This window comes from Haliaeetus leucocephalus, unplaced genomic scaffold (genome assembly GCF_000737465.1).
Source record: "Haliaeetus leucocephalus isolate CR32 unplaced genomic scaffold, Haliaeetus_leucocephalus-4.0 Scaffold555, whole genome shotgun sequence".
Lineage (NCBI taxonomy): Eukaryota > Metazoa > Chordata > Aves > Accipitriformes > Accipitridae > Haliaeetus > Haliaeetus leucocephalus.
The window spans coordinates 17,976,322-18,002,967 of NW_010972991.1; the positions used below are offsets into that span (position 1 = coordinate 17,976,322).

The following is a 26,646-nucleotide window of genomic DNA, read 5'->3' on the forward strand; positions in this document are numbered from 1 at the left end:
TCAAGGCTCCTGCCAAACGTGACTTATTTTTTCTTAACATCTTGAGGTATAATTTTGCTCTAGAGTTTTCCCTCTCCATCTTCAAAGGATCAAAATTTGGACCAACTAGAGAGAGAATGATACACTTAGTCTTTGGTTAGTGTAGTAAAAAGCCAAAGCACTTGCCAAATGTGGGGTAAGAAAGACATTTCTCAGTATATTAGATTGGCACACATAATTTTTTCCCCTTCCTTTATAGTGTAGGCTATCATCTACTCCTTAACATAGGCACCTTCACTGAAGAGATTCCTCGTTATTGCAATGACCTAGAATATTGGTGGTGCCATAAACCTCCCTCATTATTGTCCTGTGAAACATTGTAGGATTTTACAGCACTTGGCTTCTGTGGGAAAGGTTTTAAGTTTGCTACAAAGTATTGAACAGGTTTTTGTTTGGTTTTTTTTTTTTTTTTTTTTTTTTTGTGGCTTGTACTGTGTGGGAATGGTTAGATTGTGCATTTTGCTCCAAAGTTCCTCACATACTGAAAGTGGAAATGGATTGACTGATCCTCTCTCCTGTACTGTAACTGGGAAAAATGTTTCCTACAAGAAATCAGGTTAATTTTTTTTTGTGTTCCCATTTGAATTTTGTCATAACATTATCACTCTTATTTTTCTGGTGGGGGATGAATTAAGAAGGTCAGGACTTACCTCTTCTTTTATTATGCTTACAAAAACATTCTGATTTATCATTCTAGTTTCTTAAGTAAGCAAGTGAAATAAGCTTCTCCAGAAAGCATATTTAACTATTCTAAAATGCTTTTATATGATAGTTTGATGAGCTCCTCTATCTGGTAGAATTTGGTATTTGTACAGAATCATAGATCACTCAGGCTGCAAGGGGGTTTGGGAAGGTCTGTAGTCCAGCTTCCTGCTCAAAGCAGGGTCAGTGCTTTAGTATTGAGACCAGATTTTTTGGGACTTTGTCCAGTTGGTCTTGAAAACCTCCAGCAACTGATTCCATAGCCTGTCTGGACAGCCAGTGCTAATCATCCCACAATTACCTTTTTTCTTATATCTGAGACATCTGTTATTTCAGTGTACGACCATGGTCTCTTTCACTCCCCCCATGCACCTCCGTGAAAAGCCTGGCTCTACCTTCTCAGTAACCTCCTGTAACTACTCTAAGACTGCTGCTAGGTCCTCCCAGAGCTGTCTCTTCTTCAGGCTAAACAAGCCCGTTTCCCTTAGCCTCTCCTCACAGGGCAAGGGCTCCAGCCTCTGACCATCTCAGTGGTCTTCTGCTGGACTCACTCAAATATATGAACATTCTTTTTGTACTGGGGACCCAAAACTGGATGCAGTATTCCAGATGTAGTCTTACTAGTGTCGGGTAAAGAGGATTATGGGCTACTCTCTGACTGATATAGGAAGTATGCATGCCTCGATATTCTTGGGGATAGGTAACTACATCTTGGTCCAAACCCCAAAAGTCTGGACTAGAACCACCTTTTTCAGTCAAGTATGTACTGTATGAAGCCTTAATTTTCTTATCCCCTCAGTGTATGTTCTTTTGTTTCATTAGTATATTTGTCTTATAAATGATTTGTATTCAGACTCCTAAAATAGCAATACACTTTACATTTTAAAAATTGTCACTAGCTTCTGTTTCATTACATTAAAGTTGCCGTATGTTTTCTGTTCAGTTAATTAAAATATGCACTGAAAAACCTAGATCTAGAGTAAGTTACAAAGGATTAAGTAAAAGTAGATGTGTGTGATAAGCTAATGTTGTCTTTGTTTAGTTTTCAAGTTGAACAACATGGAACTGAAATAATCTGGTCATGTCTAATCACGTAGCCCTATATTATGGAGTTTGCACTCTGTTTGCTTTTTTTCCACAAGCAAGAGCGTTTCAAATCCCGAGAGACCGAAGCACCTTGTTTTTTTAGTGTACTTTCTTCTGTTGCTTTTTTTAAAAACATGGAAAAATAAATAAGGAATAATATATTTGGAGGTTATTAAGGTTGCACAGCTAGTCACTTAAAAGCTGGTAGCAGCCCAAATTAAGTTTGAAAGTAAATGAAATGTACACATTGCAAATTGGGAGAAGGTCTGAATGAAGTATAGAGAAATCTACTACACATAAAAGGCTCTTTAAAATGTGGTTCAGTACATCTGGAGAAAAACCACTAAATCTGCAGAGTACCCTGGAGAAAATTAATGCCGAAAGAGGCACAAGGTGTCAGAGAACAAAAACCAAGCTGTGATTTCAACTGCAGTTAGGTAACTAAACAGACTAATGCAATTCAATGCATGGCTCTGAGCAGTGACAGCCTGATGTCATAGGCACTAGTCATACACTTAAAGGTCTCACATGCTACGTACTTTGCCAGGGTGAGCCTCCACACTAAGACATTATGGGATAAGTAGTGAATGTTGTAACCACATGTTGCAGCCACGTGGTTTGATCCTGGGCATTGCTCTATAAGACCTTGATCAACAAGGAGGCTTCAAACAGAAGCAACAAAATAGCTAACAGTGATGTAGTTACTTTGGACTTCTATAGGCGTGAAGAATAATAAAATTGGTCTGTAATGTATTTCTATATTATATGTAGCATGTATTCAGTTTATGTAGTATGTGTTTGAATTTTATCTATGTATGTATATATGTGATATATGAAAAAGTTCAAGGAAATGAAAAATACAGTGCTGGAAAAAATAAAATAATCTTAAGTGCAGGGGAACGACAACTGTATGAACACCAGGTGGGATCCTGTCTGGAACAAAGCCAAAAAGAATTTTGGCACTGGGTTTGGATATGGCCAAGATTTTCTTCAGTTCTTAACTACAACATGCCTTCTTTTCTTCCAGCTCAGTGTGGAGATGCTTATATGCTCTGGTTGTATATAATCTCATATTCATAACTGTCTCGGTAATCCCCCATTACTTCTGTAAGATCCATCCGTATTTTCCCTCTTCATTTCAAGTAAAAGAATTTGAAAGATAGTCTTTTAGGGAAATACCTAATACCAGAGCTCAAAAGATGAAACATGGCTCTGTTTTAATGTGTACACATGTAGTGGTTTTTTTGGAGTTGATAAAAGTTACAATTACATAGCTGAAGTTGAAGTTTGGTCTACCTCATGTATTATAACAGTATCTGACTGAATTAGTGATGTATAATAAAACTTACTACAGGCCATAGGTTTTGGTAGGTGTTTGACCTACAAGTAACAATATGGTGAAAAGCCTTTCCTACATATGGAAATCTTCAGATTCATCCTCCTCAAATGCAACCCATATTTAAAAGGTCAGCTTCATTGCTATTCTTTTCAAGCCTTGATTGCTTGCGGTAATGAATGGGAGAACAACGCTGGAGATGTGATCCTGTAGGTAAGTAGTCCCCTGCAGAACAGTTACTAAAGTCACTGTAAATTATATATTCTAGACATCAGTATACTGGATCTATTATTTGCATGTGAAAAAGAATGGTCTGTGATCTAGAATGAGTTAAATTCTTGACAATTAAGCATAGCTGAAACAAAAAGTACAATTGCTTTGGAAAGCTATACAGCGAAGAGACTAACGAACAAGAATACAGAAAAATTACTATTCCAGGCCCTGAACATAAACTACAGCAGGCAAGAGAAAGAAGCCTTGTAATACCAGCCTGCATTCTGTAGGATGCTTCTATACTTTAAAAAGTAACTTTCTTAAATGAAAGCGTTCCCTTATTACAATGCTATAAACTTTCCAAACTTCTTTTGTAGACTTTTGCCCAGCCGGTTAAGTTTAACTCTGACTTTGGGGTTTTTGAAGTAGTTAATGATGCCCCACAATGCCTGGAAAGCCAGCTGAAAAAAATTCTACATGATCAGAAACCTCCAAACCCCATTTATGATGTTCTAAGGAAAGCAAAGAATGATGGGCAGCTCTCCAAAATGCGCAGCGCTTCTCCAACCTTCAATATTGATCCAAATTACAACACTATGGTAAGCAACTTATAGCCCCTGAGTTTATATTTAGATCTTACTGTAGAGATACTGGCAGTAGTTATTGTTGTATTTGGCTTGGTAGCTTGGGAAAAATGTTAATTTATGTTAGGAAAACATAATGATGGGCCAAATTATGCCCTGCAACACACATGTGTCTAGCAGACAAGTGAATGGAATTACAGATGTACATCCTGTAGCACAAAATTTTGAAGATTCTGCAGGGCAGGATTCAGTTGTGTGGTCTGAATACTTTTTAATATTAAAAGAAAAAATATTATGACAACAGTTACTTTACTAGTGATCCCTGGAATGTGCAAATTGACTGAAACTAATGCATCTCAGTCTTTCCTTATTAATTAATTTCCTTGTGTGGCTATGAGCTCATCTGTGGTCTGGCAACACATAAGTCTCTCTTCCATTAATTCCCAAAGGATTTACATGGTTAGCATCAATTGAAATGGCCAGAGAAAATGATCTTTGGCAACAAGAAAACTAAATTAATTGAAAGATAGGTTGGATTTTAGAAAAAAAATCTTGTATCAGACACTATCAATTTTGGTATTCCTACCTGTTTACTTTCAGGGCTTTCTTCAGCACCAAATTAGGCAGGTTAAAATCAGGAGTTGAAGCACTGTATGCACCTAAGACAATACAAGACAGTATAATTTGTTGTGGGAGTTTACCTTTAAACAACAGCTTTGGAGGAGAAAAAATATTTCACCGGGATACTTGGTTTATTCCTTTCTTGCTTACTTTGCATTGGTGTGACTGATGTGACTTCAGTTCATTTCATTCAAGGCCAGTCTAAGGTCTTGCTACAGTTTTAGAGGCGGCTGCTCTAAATTATGTCATAGCTGGAAGGCTGAGAGAAAAGCAGGGAGTTGTAACAGACTGCTGCTTTGCCCGGTATAAGCGTAATGATTTTCAGAAAGGAAAACAGTGTTGAGAGAGGTCAAAAGGCAATGGTATTTAACAAAATGATAGTAATGTGGGATTGCAATTATCTGCATCTAAACTGGACAAATGCTGCAATACGACAAGGCTCACAGACTTCGCTACCACGTTAAATAATTATTTTCACAAATACTTTGCTTGAGAGCACAAAAGCAGAAGAGCTATTCTCAATTTCTTATTTGCTCTCAGGATTCAACTGAGGAAATGTTGTGTGCTTGTACAAGTGTGGCTAACATTGCTCTCTGGGATAACCTCACATCATTGCAACTCTAAGTGGCCTTACTTGACAAGTTCAAAGCCATTTCACTATTACTTACATCTTTCATGTGGTTTGGAGCAACAGACCTTCTGTATTATTTAAGAATACGTTTCTTTCTCTGGGCCATTTTCCATAGATAGGAAGCATTATGGCCTTTTGAGGAGCAGTATGCCTTGATACACTTTCTTCACCTTTTGTGGGGAAAGGGTGATGTTTCTTCTCATTTTTGACTCCTCCTTTACTGGACAGGTAACACAGATGCCTCATCTGGTTCAGCTTGGCATCTCAAGGCTGAGCTGGAACAAAATGGCCTGCAAAACAGCATGCCAAAAATTGTTACTGCAACTACACAAGGTGAAAGAGTCCGCTTCATTCATTGTCCTACACTATGAACCAGAAGAAGCCAACCCAGACCAAATGCATCAAGCAGTTCAGTTCAAATCAAACAGAATTTGATCTTTCAGGCATCGGGTGATGCTGCCTCCTTTGCTTTGACCGCTTTCTTCACACTGACTGAAGAGATTGACAGTTGCTTTGAATGTTACATTGCTACAAAAAGTCACCTGGAGTGGCCATCACTGGCACACTACTAATGAAAATGAGTTATGATTGGAGAATCCTAGTAGGCCTTTCAGGCTACAGCCTGAATTTAAACACATTTCGCCTAAGAAATACTTCCAGTGGTATTTTTCTCTGTATTTTACTTCCCCCTCAGACTGTTACGAGTTTACATATTCTCTGCATGTGTGCATGCACACTTGCAAATTATTGATACAGAGGTAAGTATCTTCTTATCAATAGTCACAATCAACTTGGTGTAAAATATATTAAGAAAGAAACCTGTGGAATTGGGTAGAATTGATTACAGCTATGGAAAGAAACTGGCTGGCATCCCACATACCTTACTTCAGAGAAACCCCAGTTCAGCAAAGCACTTAAGTATGTGTTTAACTTTAATCAAGGGAAGTTAAACACATGCTTAAACTTAAACATGTGCTAAAAGCTTTGCTGGATTAGGTCCCAGCAAGGCCTAAGGCTGACTGGGTAAGGAAGCTAACCAAGGTAACAAAACCCATCAGATTAAATGTAGCATCTTTCTCTGGGGAAGGGGAAAGCATAGAGATTCTTTCCTTTTTGATAGTGTCTATAATTTTGTGTACCAACCATGTACAGACATGAACATATTATGAATCACTCAGATAAAAAACTGGGCTGTGAGTCAGTAAATACATAAATATTAAAAGCCAAAATAAAGAGACAATCTTCTGTATTTCAAAAAAGCTTGTCAGTTACCAAAAAGAGGCATACACTGTGTGGTTGGGAGTAATTAGTCTTCATCTCCACAAATTACATTGTATGAGCCACTGCCAACATAAGCTTTCCATATTTTGAAATATTTTCTTCTCTCTAAATGAAACCACCCACTTTCTGAGTAATTCAGATTTTTTTAATCCTCTACAGATATATATGAGGCAGAAATAACCCTTGTCCCCAGTGGAATATTAGCTCATGGAAAGAAAATTTAAGATGTAATCTACATTAACTGATTATTTGATATAGCAAGTAGTATCCATCTTTGCCCAAACTTCACCTGTTCTATGGACAAGGGAAGCTGCTGCATTCTTCCAAATCATCAGTCTCACCTTCACTAAAAGGAAAAATGCACCTCAGATAAATAAAACATGTCATCCCCTAAGCGTGGAAAAAGTATGCTCTTAAAAAAAAATATTAAAAAGTGTGCTGTGTGTCATTTCTAAGGGAAACAGCTATGGATCACTGTGGCCCATAGTCAGAGATCTTGCTCTCTGTGCAAGACCCCAGGCATAGTTTTTTGGTTAGCTGGCTCTGGGTAGCTCACTGCTCAACATCTCCCTTTCACTCCTCAAACCACTCTTTGGAAGCACCTCCCTTTCTGCTTTCATGATGCATTGAGGCTTAGACCACCTGAGCAGAAATCTTTTAGGGGCCCAATTCATAATGCACTTAGGCTTCCACTATGAGTTACTGTGTGCAATGCAGTTTTGCAATGCTCTAACATAAAAGTGGGAAAACTGATAAATGATTGGCTTTTTATTTGTTCAATTTTGTTTTTAATATCCACAGGTGTCTCATTCTGGGAATATAATTTAATTTAAGTGTTCCTTATTCTTCAGATTCTTGAGGAAAAATATAATAGTGATTATTTATAAAATGTGATAAAGTCAGAAAAATAAGCAATTTCCTATTGCAGAAAATTTATGAGCATCTAATTTGCATTTGTTATTGTACAGTAAAAGCATGATTCATACATACATTATTTCTGAAGAAAAACCACCCATGATTTGTTAAAAAAGTTGTACTTTTATAGGTGAAATCAGATTTCAAGCTTTTTAGCTGTTAATAGAAAAGTAAATGAACTCAATTGTCCCAGCATGATTAAGGCTAAACTGGATAACAAAGGTGATGTTCACTGTATATTTGTCTTCCTGAGACAATGCTTCTGTAGAAGGGGGATGGAGAGAATCAGTTACATGGCAAATGAAAGAAGAAAGTCAAGAATACTGCAAATATTTGGTATTTCTTTTTTAATAGTGTCTTGATCGAGAACAAGCAATTCAGTGGATTAAGAAAGAAAGGCTTCCAGCATTTCTAGAAAGTGACTGTTACTTTGAATACAGGTATTGCAATCTTTTATGCTGTGTCTCAGTTTTAAATTTGTACATTTTTCTCTTCTGTTTAATTCATCTTGACAGTACTCTTGATATGTTTTCTTCCATCTCTAGTTGTGTTTGTTTAATATTAGCATTTTAGTGACCTGGATAAAGTAAAATCAGTGACTTTTTTTTCACTCAGCATTCTTTAATTTTCCTTGACCATGAATTACATATTATATTACACCATTACAAAGAGAGTAAGAGTAGGGTTTACTGATTTCTGAATCTCTGTTCCACAGAGATATGGTAGCAATGTATCTTTCTCTAACCAATATGTAAGCTATATAAGTGGAAGTTATGAATCTATGGAATCTATTTGGAAAAAACAGCCAGTCCTTTTTAATTCAATCATTAGTTTTGTGTCTTTGGGCCCACTGTCAGGCTTCTTTTTGCAAGGTTCTCTGTGGGATGCTGTGGCATAGTTGGATGATTTACTGTTACACACTTGCTATATTTTTCCAGATGTCCTTTCCACAGATGTTCAGGAGATTCAGTGTGCTTTTTGGAGGATCTGCCTCTACATCCCTTAAGGTTGTGTCTAGATGCTGATAATCGTAGTGTGTTTCAGGGGTCCTAAAAGGAGAGGCAGCCTGGCAGTATGGTTCACAAAACTCATGTTTGTTGATTGTAATGACAGACTAGGTACTGGGGTATAGATTTCTACATTAAAAATTTCAAAATGTTTTTCACTTTCAATATCCTGAAGACTGCACTTAAATTCAAGGGGAAATCTGTGCAAAGAACAAGCAAACCATGAAAGAGTGCTCCATTTTACCTTTAGAAGCAGCCTGCTTTACACATATCTGGGTGTCATGAAATATTAACTTTGATCTTCTGCTATAGCAAATTATTTCTTTGATCAAGAAGAGTTATCTAAGAGAATTACATAAAACTAACTTTAAGCATGTACCTAATTTCTATTGACATCAGTGGTTTAAGTTGCTTTTCTGAATCAGGATCAAGATAAGCTGAGATGCTAAAAGTGAAACTTGCACTTAAAGATGTAGATAGCACAACCCTAGAATGAAATCATATTTGCCCTCATATAGTGGGGACAAGTGAAACTGGGCATTCACTCTTGGTTGTAGGCTCAGGCATAGGCTTTGTCTTCCCTTCACATGCACCTTGGTTGATTTTATACTGCTTTCTGACTTAACTAAGTTCTGCCCCAGTTCTCGAGCCCATCCTCATTATCGTCACATGGTTCTAAGATTGCCTTTCCTGAACATCGTGAGGTTCACACTAACACAAGGTAGCACTGGAGTGCTGTTCTGTACTATAAAGTCCTCATACAGCAGTCAGCTGAACACGATAGTGCCAGCTGTCTTGTTATCATCTGAAAGTGCAATTAGTGTGATCACGGCTGTGGCATTGCTGCTGGAAAAGTGCTTGTATCAGAACAGGAAATGTAGTGTCTGGTGGTGATACAGGGCTTCTACAATCAGGGAGAATAGCTCCATTTTAGTGACCAAAATGTTCGAGGGCTTCTTGGCAGGGCTTGGGACTGCACAGATACATGCAAGATCATCCTGACAGAAATCAGTTTTACTGGTACAGCTTGATAATGCAAAGCAGGCCACCATATGTAAAGCTTTTGGACTATGGAATGGCAGTACTAGTATTTACATATGTGACAAAAGGTGAAGGGTGAAATAATAAAGCAGATCATAAAGTTCTTTGTAGCAATTTATTTTTAGATTGATCATGCTTTTTATTGCCTTATTCTGGGGAAAAAAAATCAACTCTTTCTCTGATTAAAAGCTAAAATTAATAGTTTTCTTGTCTCAACATTTAATTTCAGGCTAGCTAAATTGATATCACAGGTTGAATGGAGCAAGACTGGCATTAATTTCATTATAGATAGTGACTACTATCCCTGGATAAGGAAGCAAGACCCAGATTCTCCTCCTCCTGAGGAGGATGACACTTCATTGACTGTGAAGAAGTTCTACATATCGCTTGGCCAGGTAAAATAAACATGTTTAATTCATCAAGATTGAATGCTTTGGGTTAAATTATTGTAACTGAGGTCACAACCTAATTTGACAACCTACTCTGAATATCCCTTACTTTCAAAGCTCTTCGTACTACAGAAGAAGGTTGATGGGTTGTAATCCATCTTAAACAGAAGCTGTGTTACAAGTATGGTCTGCTACTGTCATACAGCTCTCTTCACTGGGAACTATCATTACAGAAATCTACACAGACTGCACAAAATGACTACAGACACTAAGACCTCTGCACTCAGAAACACTGCAATAAATAGAGAAATTTGAATTATTCTATGACATTTATTTTCCTAGGCTACAGTTTCTCAAACAAAGGATTGGTTTACACTAGCAAAACGAAGTGAATCCATGAAAACTACAGATTCATTTATGCATCCTGTAGCTTCTAGCCAAATTCAAGATAATCAGTGTTTGCCTGGGCAGCATGAAAGAGACCATTCCTTAAGTGAAGAAGATAGCCTTCTGGGTAAGTAACAGGGGCTCAGCCATAGTATTTATAACACAACTCTGACTAGGTGGAAAGAAAAGGCATTCCAAGGAATTGCTGCTAACTCCACTTCCTACCTTCCGAGCATTGTATGGTATCTTAGGCTTCAGACGGTGATTTGTTTCTTTCCATAGCCACAACATTAAGTGAAAATTTGAGCTAGTAGCCAAGTAATTTTGTCATAGTAGAAGTCTCTTTTCTTACATATTTCTGTCTCGTAGATATCTGTAAGTTTCAGCTAAGGGTTTTTTTTTTTTTTTTTATTTGATATGTTTTGAAAGACTTTCTTGTCTGGATTCTCTGGGTATTTGATAATGTATGATTTGTGTTGCAGCAATCTTCTTAGGGTATTTATGTTGGGCACTTAAAGGCCTTTTGGCTGCCAATTTTCATGAATCTTACAGAATGTAATCATTTGTGACACTCCTGTCTACCTGTCAAATTTAACTGAAATTATTCAGCAGGTTTCAAAGGTACTGGCAGAGAACATACAGGTGCACATATGGACATACCTGATCGTATAGCCTTGCTTCTGCTCTGTAGGCAGTAGCAAGATGAACAAAGAAGTCTCAGCTCATATGTTAGGAGTTTTCTGTCCCTCATTCTCAGAGGAAAAAGCAGCCATTCCACTTTGAGACTTGAACTGCTCAGACCTTGGAGTCCGATGGCTGAATGGAAAACTGGAAGACATGGTAACTCCAGAGGTCTGTCTTCTTCCCCAAACCCCAGGAAGTATATTGCTGATGCATGGATTATTAATGAAGTTATACAGGTTGCACTTGTTTGCAGCTCATGACTCTACCACTAATTTTTGCAGTGCTTTGATCAGAGAGGTCACAAATGCACCATTCTTGCAGAGCATTGTAATGTAATGTAGCTCTGTATTGCAGTGGGCTGGGCATAGGCCTACAGAAAGCCCCTCTGTCCTCTTTTACTGCAGTTGTCCTGCAGTCAACCAACAGCATTTTGCCTCAATGAGTATTTTACATCTTCTTACTGAAAACTTTATTTTATAATATAGACTTTCATTTTGCATGTGCTTATTACTCTTCTTTATGCTTATTTCATGGGAAATCCAGCATTATTTCAGTCAGAAAACTTTTTTTAGGCACAGTATTCACCTGGTGTAGGGGTCAGGCACTGGGAGCAATAAAAGGCATCAGCCAAGTTTCTCAGAGCAACCCTGCAGTTAGAAAGAGTTCAATAGCTGAAGGTATTTGCTTGGACAATCCAGTTTGAATTCCTTGCTCACTGCTTCAGTTGGATCAGGGTTATCAATTAATGTCTTGAGCAAAACCCTGAGCCACTTGGCTTTTGATTACTCAAGAGCTGTGTATCTCTCTCCCTAACTGCCTCAGGTCCTGTGAAATCATTCTTCATGTTTCAATTTCACAAAACTGTGTTGAGAAGCTGTAATTTTTCTTTGTCAAGTGAAAGCATTTGAAATAGTTTAGAAATAAGAAAAGATATTTTAAATCACACTGATTTTTATATTACAGTCAACATATTGTGCCATATGTACTTACACACAAAATTATATAAGTGCAGAGCAGGGAATCTCTATGCCATGTTCCTAATCCAAGCGTCTGTCTGTGACTGGCCAGCATCGGTTAGACGTGGCTTATTTTCAGAGGAAGATGGAAAGAATGTCCAGCTGCCATTGCCATTATTGACTGGGCCACCACAGAGGGCTACACAGGCTGATAATATTACAAATGTGAATTTAGTGGATCTAAGAGATTTAGCCCTTTTCTATCACAGCCTGATGTAGTGCTTTGTGCTCAGAGGTTATAGCAGTCTCCTCACTGACAAATGTTTTGCCTCAGTGATACAATAAAGTATGAAAGCCTACATCTTAGCGTTAGGGAAATATGAAGATACAGTTTATTCTATCATTTAAACACTGGGTTGATATGAAGATATTGTAGACCCAGAATTGAATTATGACTTTGTTTTTTTCTTACTTTCACTTAGATTCTGCTGCTATTCACAATATCTGTAGTTATTCTGCTCAGTTTTACAGGACTGACTTGTACAGCAACAGCAGCATTAACCTAACTAAGCAATACATATAGTCAACGTCATCTTTCCTAACATGCTCCAGAAGTACTGTATTTGATAAAAGTCTGGCAGAAGTAGAAAAGACATTTGAGCAAGTTAAAGCAGTAAGTTCCTTTCTCAGCAGACCAGGATGGCAGGGCATGCTTAACAGCATGGTGATGACAAGGAGTTGGGTAAAAGGAATTAAGTAGAGAAGTGTAGACCAAAAAAACCAGGGCTGCTCACTGTTCTGAATTTGTTAGTTATGAAACATCTCTAAATGGAAAGGAGCCATTTCTGGGTGGCAGACTGGACTGCAGGATTGTTAAATGTTCCAGAGCCCTTAACATAATCATTTGTTTTGTCATCCTTCTATGTCTGTCAAGATTTTACCCAACTGACAGAGGCCTGTTAGATATTTTAGTCTTTTGCAGTTATCAACGTAAGTAGACAAAGAATTGTCACTTACTAGCTTCCCCAGGCATTAAAAAACCCCAATCCTGCTACATACTGTGACTTTGATCAAACTATGACAAAAAATGCTCAGGAAGAAACCAGGCCTTGCAGCACAACAAGGTGGTTTAACAAGCACTAAAGAGCTGGGATGCTCAGCTGAGTAAACAAGAGAATTGGCTCCAGAGGGAGTTGTTCCTGAACTCTGCTGCTCTGCTGGAATTCAACAGGGAATGAGTTTCTGAGTCATGGGGCTGAGTTTCTAGCCAGATAGCAACAGCAGAAGCACCTCTGCTATTCCCTGCTCTGCAGCATGACAGGGTCTGATTGTTCTGCAGCAGCATAATATACATATGTTGCATTTTTTAACTTGAAAATGTTGATATGCAAGAGAACAGTCCTGAAACAAAAGGGTGTTCAATGATCTTTTCTGATTTAATGCAGAAGCAGGTTCCCTGTCTAAGGAATGCCACCCACAGAGTTTCCTTTCTCCTTCATGGATAACATCAGCAAAAGCCGACATTATTAGGGAGAGATCCAGAGAGGCTGAGGAGGGTTCTTCTGTGGCCATTGCTGAACCTTCTTCCTACGCTCAGTTAAGAGTTTATCTAGACCCAAAACAGGACAGTGCAGCAAAAGAAGAAAATGGACAGGAAAGCACAAATTTTCAGACACCGGAAGAATTCATACCAGCTTATACTCCATTTGTAATGAAGGAACCCATTTCAGAATGGTCCCACCAGCCAGCTGCTGACATTGAGAATGATGTGGATTTCCACAAACAGCCTGAAGTGTTTATACACGAGTTAGCAAATAATGAATTTGCCCATGGTACTGCAGAGTCACTCTTTTCCCAAAGTTCTTCTCCATTTACTGTCTTGGACTCCAAGGGAGACGTAAGAGAACGAGATACTGAAGAAGTAAGCTTAAGATCAAGTTCTGAAAGTGATGGGGCAGACAGTAGGGCTGCCTGGTGTATTAGTCACAGGACTTACGACACTGGCACCAGACACGAGTTTGAAAGATTCAAGAAGTTCATTAAAGGAACACTTGGGGAGAGGTACTGGTGGCTCTGGATGGATATTGAAAGACTAAAGGCTCTTAAGGACACAACAAGGCAGCAAAGGTACTTCCCATTATTTAACAGTTATTCCCATTGTTTTAATACTTGTAACACAGCTAGACCAATGCACGTTTTGAGATTTCAGAATAAATTTTAATGTTTGAATAGAACAGACACGATTAAAGTAATCATGAGTGTCCTGACAAGGTAAGTCAGGAATGACTCTGCTGAACCTTATAAAACTCTTTTTGCAGAGTCATGTTTGCAAAGCTTACATGAAGTCAGAATCACTGTAGTATTAAGGCTTTGTTAGAGAGAGATTTGAAAAACAGGTGGCGACAGAAAGAAAAAAAAAGAATAAAAGAACTCAAATTCACAAGTAGGGCATTCAGTATGACAAACTGCTTTAATGAAAGGCTCTGCTGGATTCAGATTGTCTATTCTAGGGCACCGTACATTTTATCTTATACACAACCTGTCTCTAATTTGCAGAAAAATTGTTTTGGCTTCTGCCACTTGCAACTAAAAACATGTTGCATGACAGCAGTTTAGCCAGTAGGATGAACTGTACTTGGTTCTGTACAGCATCTGATACATGCTTATTTGACTGTTTTTGTTGACTCAAGGCAACTCAGTAAGATGAAAAAACTGTATCTGCTGAGCAGTGGAGACTATTTCCTCAGTTCAGAAGTGTTACTCAGACTTGATCTACTGCATGGAGATCAGTGGAATATAAGGCATTTAAGACAGATTCAGCCTGAAGTAGTGAAACCTCTACTTCTTTACTGGTATGAAAAAATGAACATGAACTAAGATTCTATTGTTTAACAAATTTCCCTTTTCTTTGATAAGCGTATTAGGTTTATTTCATCTCACTTATCCCATTGCAATTATGGGAAGCAGTGTCCTCATAAATACTAGCAGATGTTGCCTCTGAATTTTTAGTTGAGCCTAAACTACACTGCAGTCTGCTGGGAAGCCGGGTAATCTGCCTTACTGAGTCCTTGTTATTTTACTGCCAGAGCATCTGAGCTACTTTGTGTATAGCTGCCTTGGATACCATTCAACTAAACTTTAGGCTGCAAGGTAGAGAAACCCCTCCAGGCAAAGCAGGTTAATTCTGTTCTAACCTATTCCCCATATTGCCCTTCTCAAGTTTCTGAGGATGCTCTGTGTATACATCTATGTGGAATTTGACCCTGAGACTTTACTGTTCAATGTCTGTCATACAAAATGCCTTTTGCATATTGACAGATTAAGCGAGGATAAAAATTCTAACTTGTTTCCAAAACATAAGCTAAATTTTTGAAGGTCTTCTCACCTCCCCAAGGGGGATGAACAAATTGCAAGCATAAACAAATACCTGCAGTTGTGAACTTTGCTGCGGAGCCTCGTGAGAGTTGTGGTCTATGTCCTGTGCCCTACAATCCTTTCCTATCCTTTGCTGCAGGATTGATGGGGCATATCCTACTGCAGACTCATACAAAGGCTACTATAATGGTGCAGAATTTGCAAATTAAGTTTATTTATGTGTAGCTTGGTTTTAGATTTGGAAGAATGCAATGTCTAAACATACCTTTAACACTAACTGCTTTTTAATTCCAGGTGCATATAGCACCATATCTTGATACAGTAAACGCCATCATGGCGGGGGTGGGGGGGAAGGGGAAGGCAGCCAAGTAGCCTAGTATATCATGTTCTGGGAAAGTTCTACTTACTAGGTTTTTTTTTCCTAGGGGTCCCAGATTTTGTGTCACTCATTCAACAGCAATAGAAACCGCCAGTGCAAAACTGAAGCTCTGGCACACATGCCAAGACAGACCAAGGGTAGACATTGATCCTTTTCCACAAATAGTATCATTGCTACCATTGACACTTAAGTCTTGCACACCCAGGATACCACCTTCACTTCCTCAGGTAGGTAGGATCACAACATTGAAAAACAAAGCCTTGTCCCATCAAAAAAACCAAAACAAAACTCCTTGAACTTAATAGAACAAGAATATGGTACTTGGTTGTTAGGAAGTCAAGATTTAGCAAAGGTGGTCTGTTGCAGATGGTTATGTATTAAAATGCAACAAAATTTTACTATACTTTATGGAACAGGTTGCTATAAATTGAGTCAAATTATCTTCTCAGTTACATCCTGAGTAATTCATAAGTCTTTTGGATAGATATTTTAGCTCAAAATTCTCAGAACTGCAAAATTAAGGATCTAGCAGCGCAGATTCTGCCCTTCAACCAGCCTTATATTAATTCAGAGTAATTCTTACAACTTCACTGCAGTTACCTTGAATCTACCCCTCATGTTTGAAAAAAGGGCAGAGTTCAGCTCATTTTCTACCACCACAGTCCTCAATCAGTTACATGAGATTTTTGCTTTCTACAGAGCGTCATGAGCCACACAACACAGACCTTTTCACAGCATGTAGCTTGCAGGTGGCCAGTTCAGCTTTGGCTCTTCTTCCTTGAAAGCCTGAATTTGAGAGGTAACTGCAATGAAAGCTGCAGGTTTTCAGCAACACAGTGTTAAGCCTCAGGACAGGAGGTACTTGGAGAATGTGAATCGAGACTGTGGTTCCAGTGTCAAGAACTGGATGGGCTATGCCAGAGATCTGTTCACACACACCTCTGTTACTTTGAATTGGATAGTTTTAGGCTACAATTATATTTTTTAAAAAGCTAATTCATGGAGATAACAGAGGAAAAACAGTGGGACAGATTTCCTGTTCAGAAGAAGCTGGGTTCAGGAGCCAGATTCCTATTGATCACAGCAGGAATGGGAGCCAGAAGCAGCTGCCTCTTACAGAGACCAGTTCTGGCTTCACAAGGTGTGCTAGTGACCCAGGACTAGCTGTAGGTCAGGCAGAATCCTAACTCTGCAGGGTTTCCAGCCCCTGTTGAGTTCAGCACTTGAAGAAAACTATGACCTGGCACCCATGAACCTCACAGAATCAGCTGATGGACTGTTTCTTGCTGGTTTTTCTTTTTTCTTCTGAGAGAAATCGGGACTTTTGCATCTTCCAGCCTCACTGTACTTGCAAGAGCTTAGAAAGAGCAGCAGCTCTGGGTGAATTTCTGAGGGCACTCTGAATGCAACTGGCATCTCCAAGAAGTCATAGCATGATTTTGTTAAAAATAAGTCAGCGATGCTGTGGCAGAATGCCCCCTTTCTTTCCTAGTCTGAGTGATTGTATCTGTCTTACAGTGAGCTACTTAAGGCAATCTTCCTAAGGATTCACAAAACATGTTCACATGCTCTTCACCTGACATCCTTTGTAATTCTGTACAAAGTGCATGTAACATATTTCTACCTGTTAAAGATGTAGTTTTTAAGCTATAGTGGTTAAGGTGTGCTGAAAAATCTTGCAAGATATTTAGAGAAGATATTTGCAATTTGTGGTTTTATATATTGTGATTGACAAGGAAAAATAGTGTGAAAACCCCCTTGAATGTTTTTGAGTAGTTAACGAGAACATGTTAAGATAACAGGAAGGTGGAAAAATAATCAAAATTGCCTTATTTTTCTGTTATGTCTTTTAGAAAAGTAGAACAAGCTCACCAACAACTTTATTAAAACTAGCTACTCCAAATTTCTCTTTGAGGAGGTCATCAGGATTATCACCTACCCTGAGATCAAGTCAGAGCCCCCGAAGGGATGACATTTCTAGCAGTAGAAAGTGGTAAGTACAAAAGTCCATTGTACATCTTCCTGCACACCAATATACCTCAAATATTTATGAAAGGCTTTTAGATCCTACTGTTTTCATGAATACTTTTCTTTAATACAATAATCTGCTTAGTGAAGCACAGTTATGGTACAGATTGTGTGCATGGAGAATTCCTCCCTGGCTGATCAGTTTCTCACTTGTGCCACAACACAGAAGGGTTTATTTCTCCAAATACAAGTGTTTTACTGTCTCTTGTGTAATAGTTGGTATTCTCTACATACATTCATATTCTTTTAACCTGTCTCAAGCACTTGCCCTCAAAGATACACTGTGCCAGTGATTTCCACAGGGCTACATGAAAATTCCTCTACATTTTTTACATTTATTATACATTTGAACTCCATGTACTTTTTCCTCTACTATTCACTATGTCATTCTACCTCTCTCATGCCCCTTCTTAGTTGTCTATTTTATCAGCAGCCCTAGTTTTTTATTAAATATATATTGAAAATTCTGTTTGTTTGTGAATCCAGGCCAAAGTCAGTAAGCAGAGACATGATTCATTGCTTAGCTTTGGATGGCACCAAAGACTCAAAATACCAGGGTCATAGAAAGTACACCTATGCTGAGCTGCTCCCAGTAAGTACTAGTAGGAAATATTAGTTGTCTTGAATCATGGGTTAAAACACTTTATTCTGTGGTATTAAAGGGGAAGTAGTCAATGATGGGGAGAAATTGGTTTGATTATATGAATGCCAAGGCCTTATGCAGAGGTATAATTAGAATGTCAGCATTTTCTGTGTGGTATCTGTCACCTATTTGATAGGAAATCATGGCACATATAGAGGTTTATTTTCACTAGAAAGTGTTGATCTTCTCCATGGTGACCATATGTTCAGTAGGCTATTATAGAAAACTCACTGGATAAATGCTTCAGCGGAATTGTTGCCTGGGAAAGTATACCAGACTTACAGGGAAAACTGAATCTGCCCTAGAAAGTCATTAAAATAGTAAAATTCATAAAAGGAAAATGCTTCACTTGTACAATTCCTCTTTATTGCTTGTGTACTTCATTCTTTTCTTTGTTGAATTATTGCCTGCTAAGCAGGCCCTCAATTCAGCAAACCTCAGGAGCGACAGGCTGCACAGAAGAGCCTTTTCTCAATAACTGTGAAAATACTGACAAATTGAACATATGACATATCAAGATCTGGCAATTTAGAATATATCCAAAACCTTTCACGTTTTTGGAATGGTCTCGAAACAGCCTGCTGTTTCACGGAGGTATTGATACCCATGGCCTCACAACTGAAAAAAACCCCAAACATATTATGAAATCTGGGCCTGTTTACATATGCAGGTCACATCATTGTTGATCACTTCAGCACATGATTGATTGCTTTTCACATCAAAATCATATTTTGTTTATTACTTCATTGCAATCATTTTACTTCTTTGTTAATTTTGACAGAAGAAAAGGCTAGTCTTTGCAATCAGGGGACATTTGTAGTTAGAAATGTATATTCAGGAAACATTCAAACCATTAACTATTAGTTTTTATACACCTTCATCATGCAGAGTTTCCCTCTGGCTGAGGGAGGAAAACAGTATCCATGTACACTTACAGGGCTAGACTGGAACCTACAGGCAGGACCCCAAAATTTGCCATCACAGATATGATGCAAAGGGGAATGCAGGGATTCAGAGTTTAAAATCATACTGGGGAGGGGGATCTTCCTACTCTGCTTCAGAAGTCTGGCTTCCTCCTGCCCTTCTCCATCCCTGTTACTGTTTAGAAGGAAGCTGGTTGTCAGCCACCATACTCATCTGCTCCCACTTCTGCTATCAGAGACAGCAAGCCAACCAAAGTTTCTCCCTTGTGATCATCAGAAGCTAATTTACTACTTTGTAACCTCCTCTAGCTTCTCTGTGAGCATTGTCAAAATGGACGTATTCTTCCTCAAATGCTCCAGGAGCTAGCCATAGTAAAGAGCATGGATTTCTTGCCCCTAAAATACTCATGCTTTTGTTGCTGATGTCAGTGGTGTAACCGTAGGAGACATATCTTTTGTTCCACGATAGTTAATTGTTTTGAGGCTTGACCAAATAACCACCTGTTAACTTCTCTTAATTCAAAACACAGTAGCCTGAGCTGAGACAACTTTTGACAGCTAAGTGATATGGTTTAGTATCATTGGAGTTGCCTGGATTCAGAGCTAAAGAGTTAATGACAGAATTAAGGCCAGGTTTGTTTTTCTGTTTCAAGTGTTGAGGAACCACCTAAAGGATGCTATGGTCATTTTGCTACTCTGCATGCCTTCAGTCATCAGACTTATTCCATTGGACATGAATTCTTAGTGGGAAAATGGTATGGAGAACTATGATCAATTGCATATGTAGTAGAAAATGGAGTCTAGTTTCTTGAGATGAAGATACTAATTGAACACACTGCATGGCCCTTCATTGCAATGTACTGACATTTGAAAATAATGAAAGCCTGTTATTCCTTGCTGTATAACTATATTTTATTTGTCCAGGGGAAAAGTGCTGCTGGCAGTGCTGTCTTAGGGGGATCAAGAATGGAAAGCATGCTCCAGTCTCTTTATCTGGAGAACAGAGCAGGCTACTACTTCACACACTTCTGTGAGAAGTCAGGGAATAAGGTATGAGCATTTTCCTACCCTGTGATAATTTAGTCCACAATTGACTGAATGCCAAGTTATAGAGGGCAGCCAGACTGAAAAAAAAAATGGAGAAAGAAAGATTGATGACTGGATGAATTATTACTTGTGAGACTTCAATCCCTCAACAACAATAAACTGTTCATGTGTATATTCAAACTAATGACAGGTCTTAACCAAGCTGTCAGATCCTAACTGTCTCAAACCTACTGGAAATCTGATTGTACCATCAGGGATAAAAAAAGACAAATCATTTTTAAAAACTAGCCTTTAACTTGGCAGAAAAAATGAGGTCTTAACCCACAAAAACATTTTTAAAAAAGATGGAAAATCTGCTATGCTATTACTCATGATAATCTGCCTCCTTACTTGTTGGGTTAGTGATGTCCAAAATCTCCAATGTTTTAAAAACGTTCTTCTGCTTCCACGAAGCTTCTTGGATTTCTGAGAAACATAACACTATTTCTTCTCTGCAGTCAGCAGATCCATCATTCATTGCTGGGTGTAAATTGAGGATTGGTTGGAACAAGTTATGAATCTGAGTCAGTGTTTAGTGGCTTTGCAGAAAAATTGAGTCTTTAGGGGAGATTTGAATGCAATCAAGATGGACATCTGTTTCACCGCTGGCACAAACCAGAATCCAGCAGCAGTAGCTAGAAATGCCTTTGGCTACCAGAAGGCAAGAGCCAATGTTTCCAAAGCTGAATACCTTCAGCTAAAAATGTTAAATGTGTATAGATAGAAATCTAAATAAAAGTAACTTATTTTTTCATAAGAGATAGGCACCCGTCCACATGTCCTCTAGCCTTTGCAGGTGCCAGACTCCTTTGAAAATTATTTCCTTAAGGTTTTGTCTACAACTGTGGAGCCTATTTCACTCATATGCCAGGTCTGGCAGGCTACAGTTTGTTCCTTGCCCCTATCTTTTTGGAACACTTCCTTTATTGTCCAGTGATGGGAGTTTCAGGGTATTTTTAAGATCCAAACCCCATAAGCACATGATTAAAACAGAGGACTTGGGGAAAGATCTAGACTCCTTCTGAAAGATCATTTGATGTTTGTTTGAATTTATGATGAAATGGGGCCAAGACTCTGTGCCTCAGAAATGCATGTAATAAAAATGTAATGATAGTCCCAGTAACATATGTCAAGTACACAATATTTAATTGTTTTGGTTATTGTTGCAAAATGCTATTTCACCATGGCACAAATTCTGCATGTCCATTATCAGCATTTCTTCTTTAGTACTGGCTTTGTGCCACTGAAATGTGGTTACTCTTCAAATGTTAACTACAATGTTAACAATTTTAATGGCCAATTATGCATAAAGGATACAATAAAAGATATAGTATCACAGTGACGATGCCATTAAATATGTTGTCCTTCTGCCAGTATGTAACAGAAGATTAAATCCATTTTAAATTGAGCTTGATTTATGATGACCCCAAGGAGCTAAATAATTACTTGCATTGGAAAGTCAACCTTTTATAAAGCTGTGATATTTGGGTAGCAATAACTTACAATATTTCTCATCTCTAGTTGTGGAAGAACAGTGTGTACTTTTGGTTTGACCTACAGGCTTATCATCAGCTTTTCTACCAAGAAACTCTTCATCCTTTTAAAATATGCAAGCAAGCTCAAGTAAGTCGTAAATAATGTGTTTTCCCTTTGCAAATACATTTGTTCATTCCCTTCACAAATACATTTATTCGTGTAAAGACTGAAAGGAAGATAGAAAGTAGAAAAGTTTCCAAATCTTGGCAACCCACACCAAAGTAAATCTGGTTTGTGGACAATAAAAGAAGCTCTTTGGATTTTTTCCATGGAATTTCTTGATTTAAATGTTAAACATGCATAGTTTGATTTCTAGACTCTCCTGCCTGTTCCCAGTTTTATCTATTATACTCAGTTTACCTAATCTCCCCTTTGCTACTCTGTGTCATATTTGGAAACTGTCTGCTTAGTGTTAACATCAAAGATAATATGTTTTATAAATCATATAATTGTGCTGTAGCTTTCCTTCCATCTCCCGTGGGTTAGAATTTCAGGTCTTACAGTCCAGACCTTAGAAAATTACCTTAGTCATGAAAATGGACCTTTCAGTTGTCAGTCCTGTTTTTCTTTTTCTGACTGTCAGGGCATCATTATGATCTTTTTGCAGTCATCATTCCCCGCCCCCCCCATTTGATCTTTAGACCCTCAAGTACTGTCAAGCGGAACTGATATTTCCTATAAATGAGCATTCTTAATTGAGTATGCACTTTAAGTCAGGGAATAAAACAAAAGTCAACGGGTTCACCACAGGCCATGGGTGCTGATAGCTGTTACTGACTGCAGAATAGTCCGATAGTGCCAGGGAAGGAGGCTGAAGCAGTGTGATATCATTAGAAGAATTCCAAGCAACTTTTAAAATCACTTTGTGAAACTTTCGTCTGTTTTTCCTCTGTAAACCTTGTGTAGGAGTATATCCTATCTGCATATTTCAATATACGCTGTAATAGAGCTACTTCACATGTCATTGGAACAAATATCTGTAGAGAACAGTGGAGAATAATCTCTTTGTATGGCTTATGTTACTGAGCATCTGGACTTCCTTGAATTTGTCGTCTTTTCCTACTTGGAGGTTTTATTGGGGCAAATGAAAAAATTTTGCATATTTGTCCAGAATTCTCACCTGAATCAGTGTTACTTGTACAGAAACTCCAAGCAGAGGCTGAGGCACAGAGTCCTCCCTCTGTCCTGCCACACACACTGGCTAACTTGAACTGCTACCCTATTTAGTTGTTTTCTCCTCCAGCTCTACTTATGGCCTGAGGCCAAGGGCAACTGACTGTCTCCCATATCTGCCCAGGCCCATGTGTGACTAGGGACCCCGCTCACAACAGGCATGCAAATTAACCATATCTAGACTGTGTCTTCACTTTCCTATATGTTTTGTTGCAGGCTAAATCTTAATTATGGTCCATGATGATTTTCAGTTTGTTTTCATTTCACACCAGCTTACACTCTTCCTGCAGTGGTTGCATAGCTGAAAAATAAGGCTCAGGTCTTTTTTTACTTTTCTTATCTTGTTTCCAGTGCTGGCCTGGTGGTGACAGCAGAACATCGTACAATCAGTGTTACCAGGCAATTGCAGAGAGCTACATACACATAGCCATTAAAGTAAATACATCAAAACGAAATATGTGAAACTGTTCCATTAGCATAACTAACAGCTGAAATGTAACATAACAAATCAACACATGTGCTGCAACATTTGGTATCATTCTCAAGCTTGCCTTTTAAGGCTGCAGAAAAATTATTCTTGTTTTCATTGGAACACAGTAAAGAGTCAAGCTGCATCCAATCTACAAGGTCTGCTTATGGAAGAGATGCCTTCCCAAATTCTGCGCTCACCTTTGGCACAATAAGATAGTAATTCCATATACTCCTAAGAGAATGTGGATCAGATTCACACAACACATCATCATATATATTTTACTATTTATTACAGAAAGAGACATCCAGAGTATTCTGTATGTGTTCTCCCTGCTTCCTGTTAGAAACAAGAGCAAACCTGGATTGCTGTGTATCTGCTACTCATTGTTTAATTTGTTAGGCATTTTTATCTCAGCTTTACGATAGAGTAAGAAAATGCATTCTAAGGTGTATATTCAGTCATCCAGAGAAAGAAACTACAGTGAGAATGAAATCTGATGGATAAGTAAAATGATGAGTACTGGTAATCATCCAGGAACTTATATGGTTATTCACTATAAACATAAGCACAGGAGTGTAAAATAAATTGGGAAAGAAAAGCAATAAAGAAACACATATTGTAGTTTTGGATTAAAAAAATAGTTATTTAGAGTTACAAAATTTAATACAGTTATGGGAAGTACAATATTTTAACACTAGAATCAATTTAGATAAAGGGAGTTATCATTACTGTGAACTTTTAGGGTCAGACACAAGATTTATGTTAGTGGAAAGTGATGATGGGGGTTAAGGCAGTTTAGCCTTTCCATTTAAGACCAGCCAGTGCATTGTATTCTTCCATCATATGATTCTGTCAGGCAGCTGCACAAGCCCCTCGTTTAGATCAGAGCAATATCCACGCCTTTGGGCAGCAATACAAAGCACTTGGACTTACATCTTTTCCGTGTTTCTTGCTTCACTCTAGTTATTCTGAGATTGCTTACCAAAGCCTTCTCATCTGGGGATGAATTCACACCAAAACCCAAGGCCTGAACAATCCCTGATTTGGAAGTCATAAATGAGGCCAAAGTCTTAACCTGAATTTCCTAAGCATTTTGTATGTTCAGATTTGTTCAATTGTAAGTAATTTCAAGATGCAAACTCTGACCAAATTTCCAGATAGGGTTTTGTGTTCAATCCATTACTTATTCTGATACATTTATAGGAAAATATATAGCTGGCAGGTAGGAAAATTCTTTGTATTTTACAAAAGGAATAAAGCATTGAATAAATGAAGTATGATGGCACATGCTTAAGATTTTTGTATTAATTTGATAACCTCTAAGTTAATTTAATGTGATTTTTTTCCTGTTGATCCTTTAGGAGATTGGCTAATATAACATTTTCACTATTCCACTGAGATTCAGAAAACCACAGGACTTCCATGACATGGGAGTCAAAAAAAGGCTATGAATATTCCTTTTTAAAGGATATAATGTATTTTTCCCCTATATCTTGCTAACTTCCTTGTCCAGTGTTGAAGGCTGTGAACACAGACACTTTGCCACTTTTTTGGCATGTCTAGAACTCTTTGCAGTTGGTTTTCTTGCAGTCCTTGCATTCAAATCAGTACAGATCTACAGATGCGCCTGAACCCTCAGCAAGGGGCACAGGGATGAAAGCTCCTTCTCATTTCTCCTTTATCTGCAAGTGCGTGCATTCACTTTGTCACTTTTACTTGGTGGGTCAAATCCCATAGCAGTGGATTCTTAGAAGAATTTAAGCAAAAAGATGGCATCATGCCAAATTCTCAGGCACTGTAAATCTGCATCCTTCAAAAGTGAAGAGGCCATCCTGATTATAGCACTAAGGGTCTGGCCCTTTGGGTTTGGAAAAGTGTACTTCTACAGCTAGCTTAACCACGTCTAAATTTCTGCTTCACATGTATTACCAACCCTAATTATTGTTTCTGGAAAAAAATGTCTGTCTTTACTATGGTCCAGTTTTGCATGTGAAATTATACAGGACTGGGGGCAGTTCTGCAGGTAGAGCAGCCTGCAAAGGCTGTCCCTAATATGGCAATACATTACAACAGTGTTTATGTGAGCAGATTGTCAATAGTTTTTGGCCAAAGGTTCCTTAGTCTGGGCAATTCCTGACTCTGTAGGCTGATACTTTTTGTCAGCTCTAAAGAAGAGCGGCAAATATACTCAAGGTAAGCCATTTTATACAAAATCATGGGGGAAAGAAGAGTTCCGCCCAAGAAACTTGTGGAGTGTTCATTTTGATTTTATTCTTAACACTATGCTAAAAATGATCAGCCATTTGAGGAACCAGGTTAAATGTGTGTTAAAATATCGAGGACCTATTTTGGACCCTTTTCACCAATTTACAGATCCCTTGTGTAGTTTTATGAGTCATAACAGGTGGAGCAATGTAGCCCTAATGACAAATAAAATGGTTAACCTCTCTTTAAAAATTCTATTTTTAAAGATACCACATCTTTATATCATTGGACTGGTCCCTTCTCATTTGGCTATTTTATATGTTAAATGTTTTGGATCAGACTAGAACATGATGTAACTGAAACTTTACTGGTGTTAGGGTTCTTCAAAATAACTTCCAACTTTTGAAATCACTACGAATCTAATTAATGCTGTCTCTGTTAAATTTAAATTTATTCAGGGATTTGCTAGAAGGGCATAATTTAGGATAAATGTGGTCTTGTTCTTCAGCTAGGACTCTTCCTGTGGATGTCCTCATTCTTTGACCTTACCCTTACACCTGCAGGTCTTTATTGCACTGATAACATGGGCCACAATAGCCACAAACCATCTTTGTTTTCAGGGATTAGATCTATGTAGAAAGGGGGTGAAATCCTGCATAGACAGTAAATATAGTAATCATAACAAGTTCTAACTGGGGGATGGATGTCAGCCATCATAGCCTTGTATTCCTCAGTGACCTGATATCAGGAGAGTCTAACGGGTCTGTTTCAAATTGTTAAGGTCCAAAATAACGGGGATGTAGCCTGGTACTGTTGCTGTTTGAAAGAAAGAGTCTAATAAATCAGAATTTCATTTAAAACAAACAGAAACACAATTATTTAATGTATTCAAACATTCTCCCACTGTGCCTGAAATCTAAACACAACAGTGTTTTATTACTGCTTGAACACTGA

General features: G+C 38.2%; 1 protein-coding gene across 1 annotated transcript in view; it reads left to right on the forward strand.

Annotated features, from left to right (window-relative positions):
• RGS22 (regulator of G-protein signaling 22) overlaps positions 1-26,646 on the forward strand; it is a 75,958-nt gene that overhangs the window by 8,375 nt on the left and 40,937 nt on the right. The window contains 10 exon segments of the mRNA XM_010577139.1: positions 3,754-3,975; positions 7,763-7,848; positions 9,686-9,851; positions 10,188-10,383; positions 13,384-13,634; positions 13,749-13,999; positions 14,563-14,724; positions 15,673-15,853; positions 20,145-20,270; positions 21,828-21,929. Coding sequence (XP_010575441.1) covers positions 3,754-3,975; positions 7,763-7,848; positions 9,686-9,851; positions 10,188-10,383; positions 13,384-13,634; positions 13,749-13,999; positions 14,563-14,724; positions 15,673-15,853; positions 20,145-20,270; positions 21,828-21,929 — 1,743 coding nt within the window.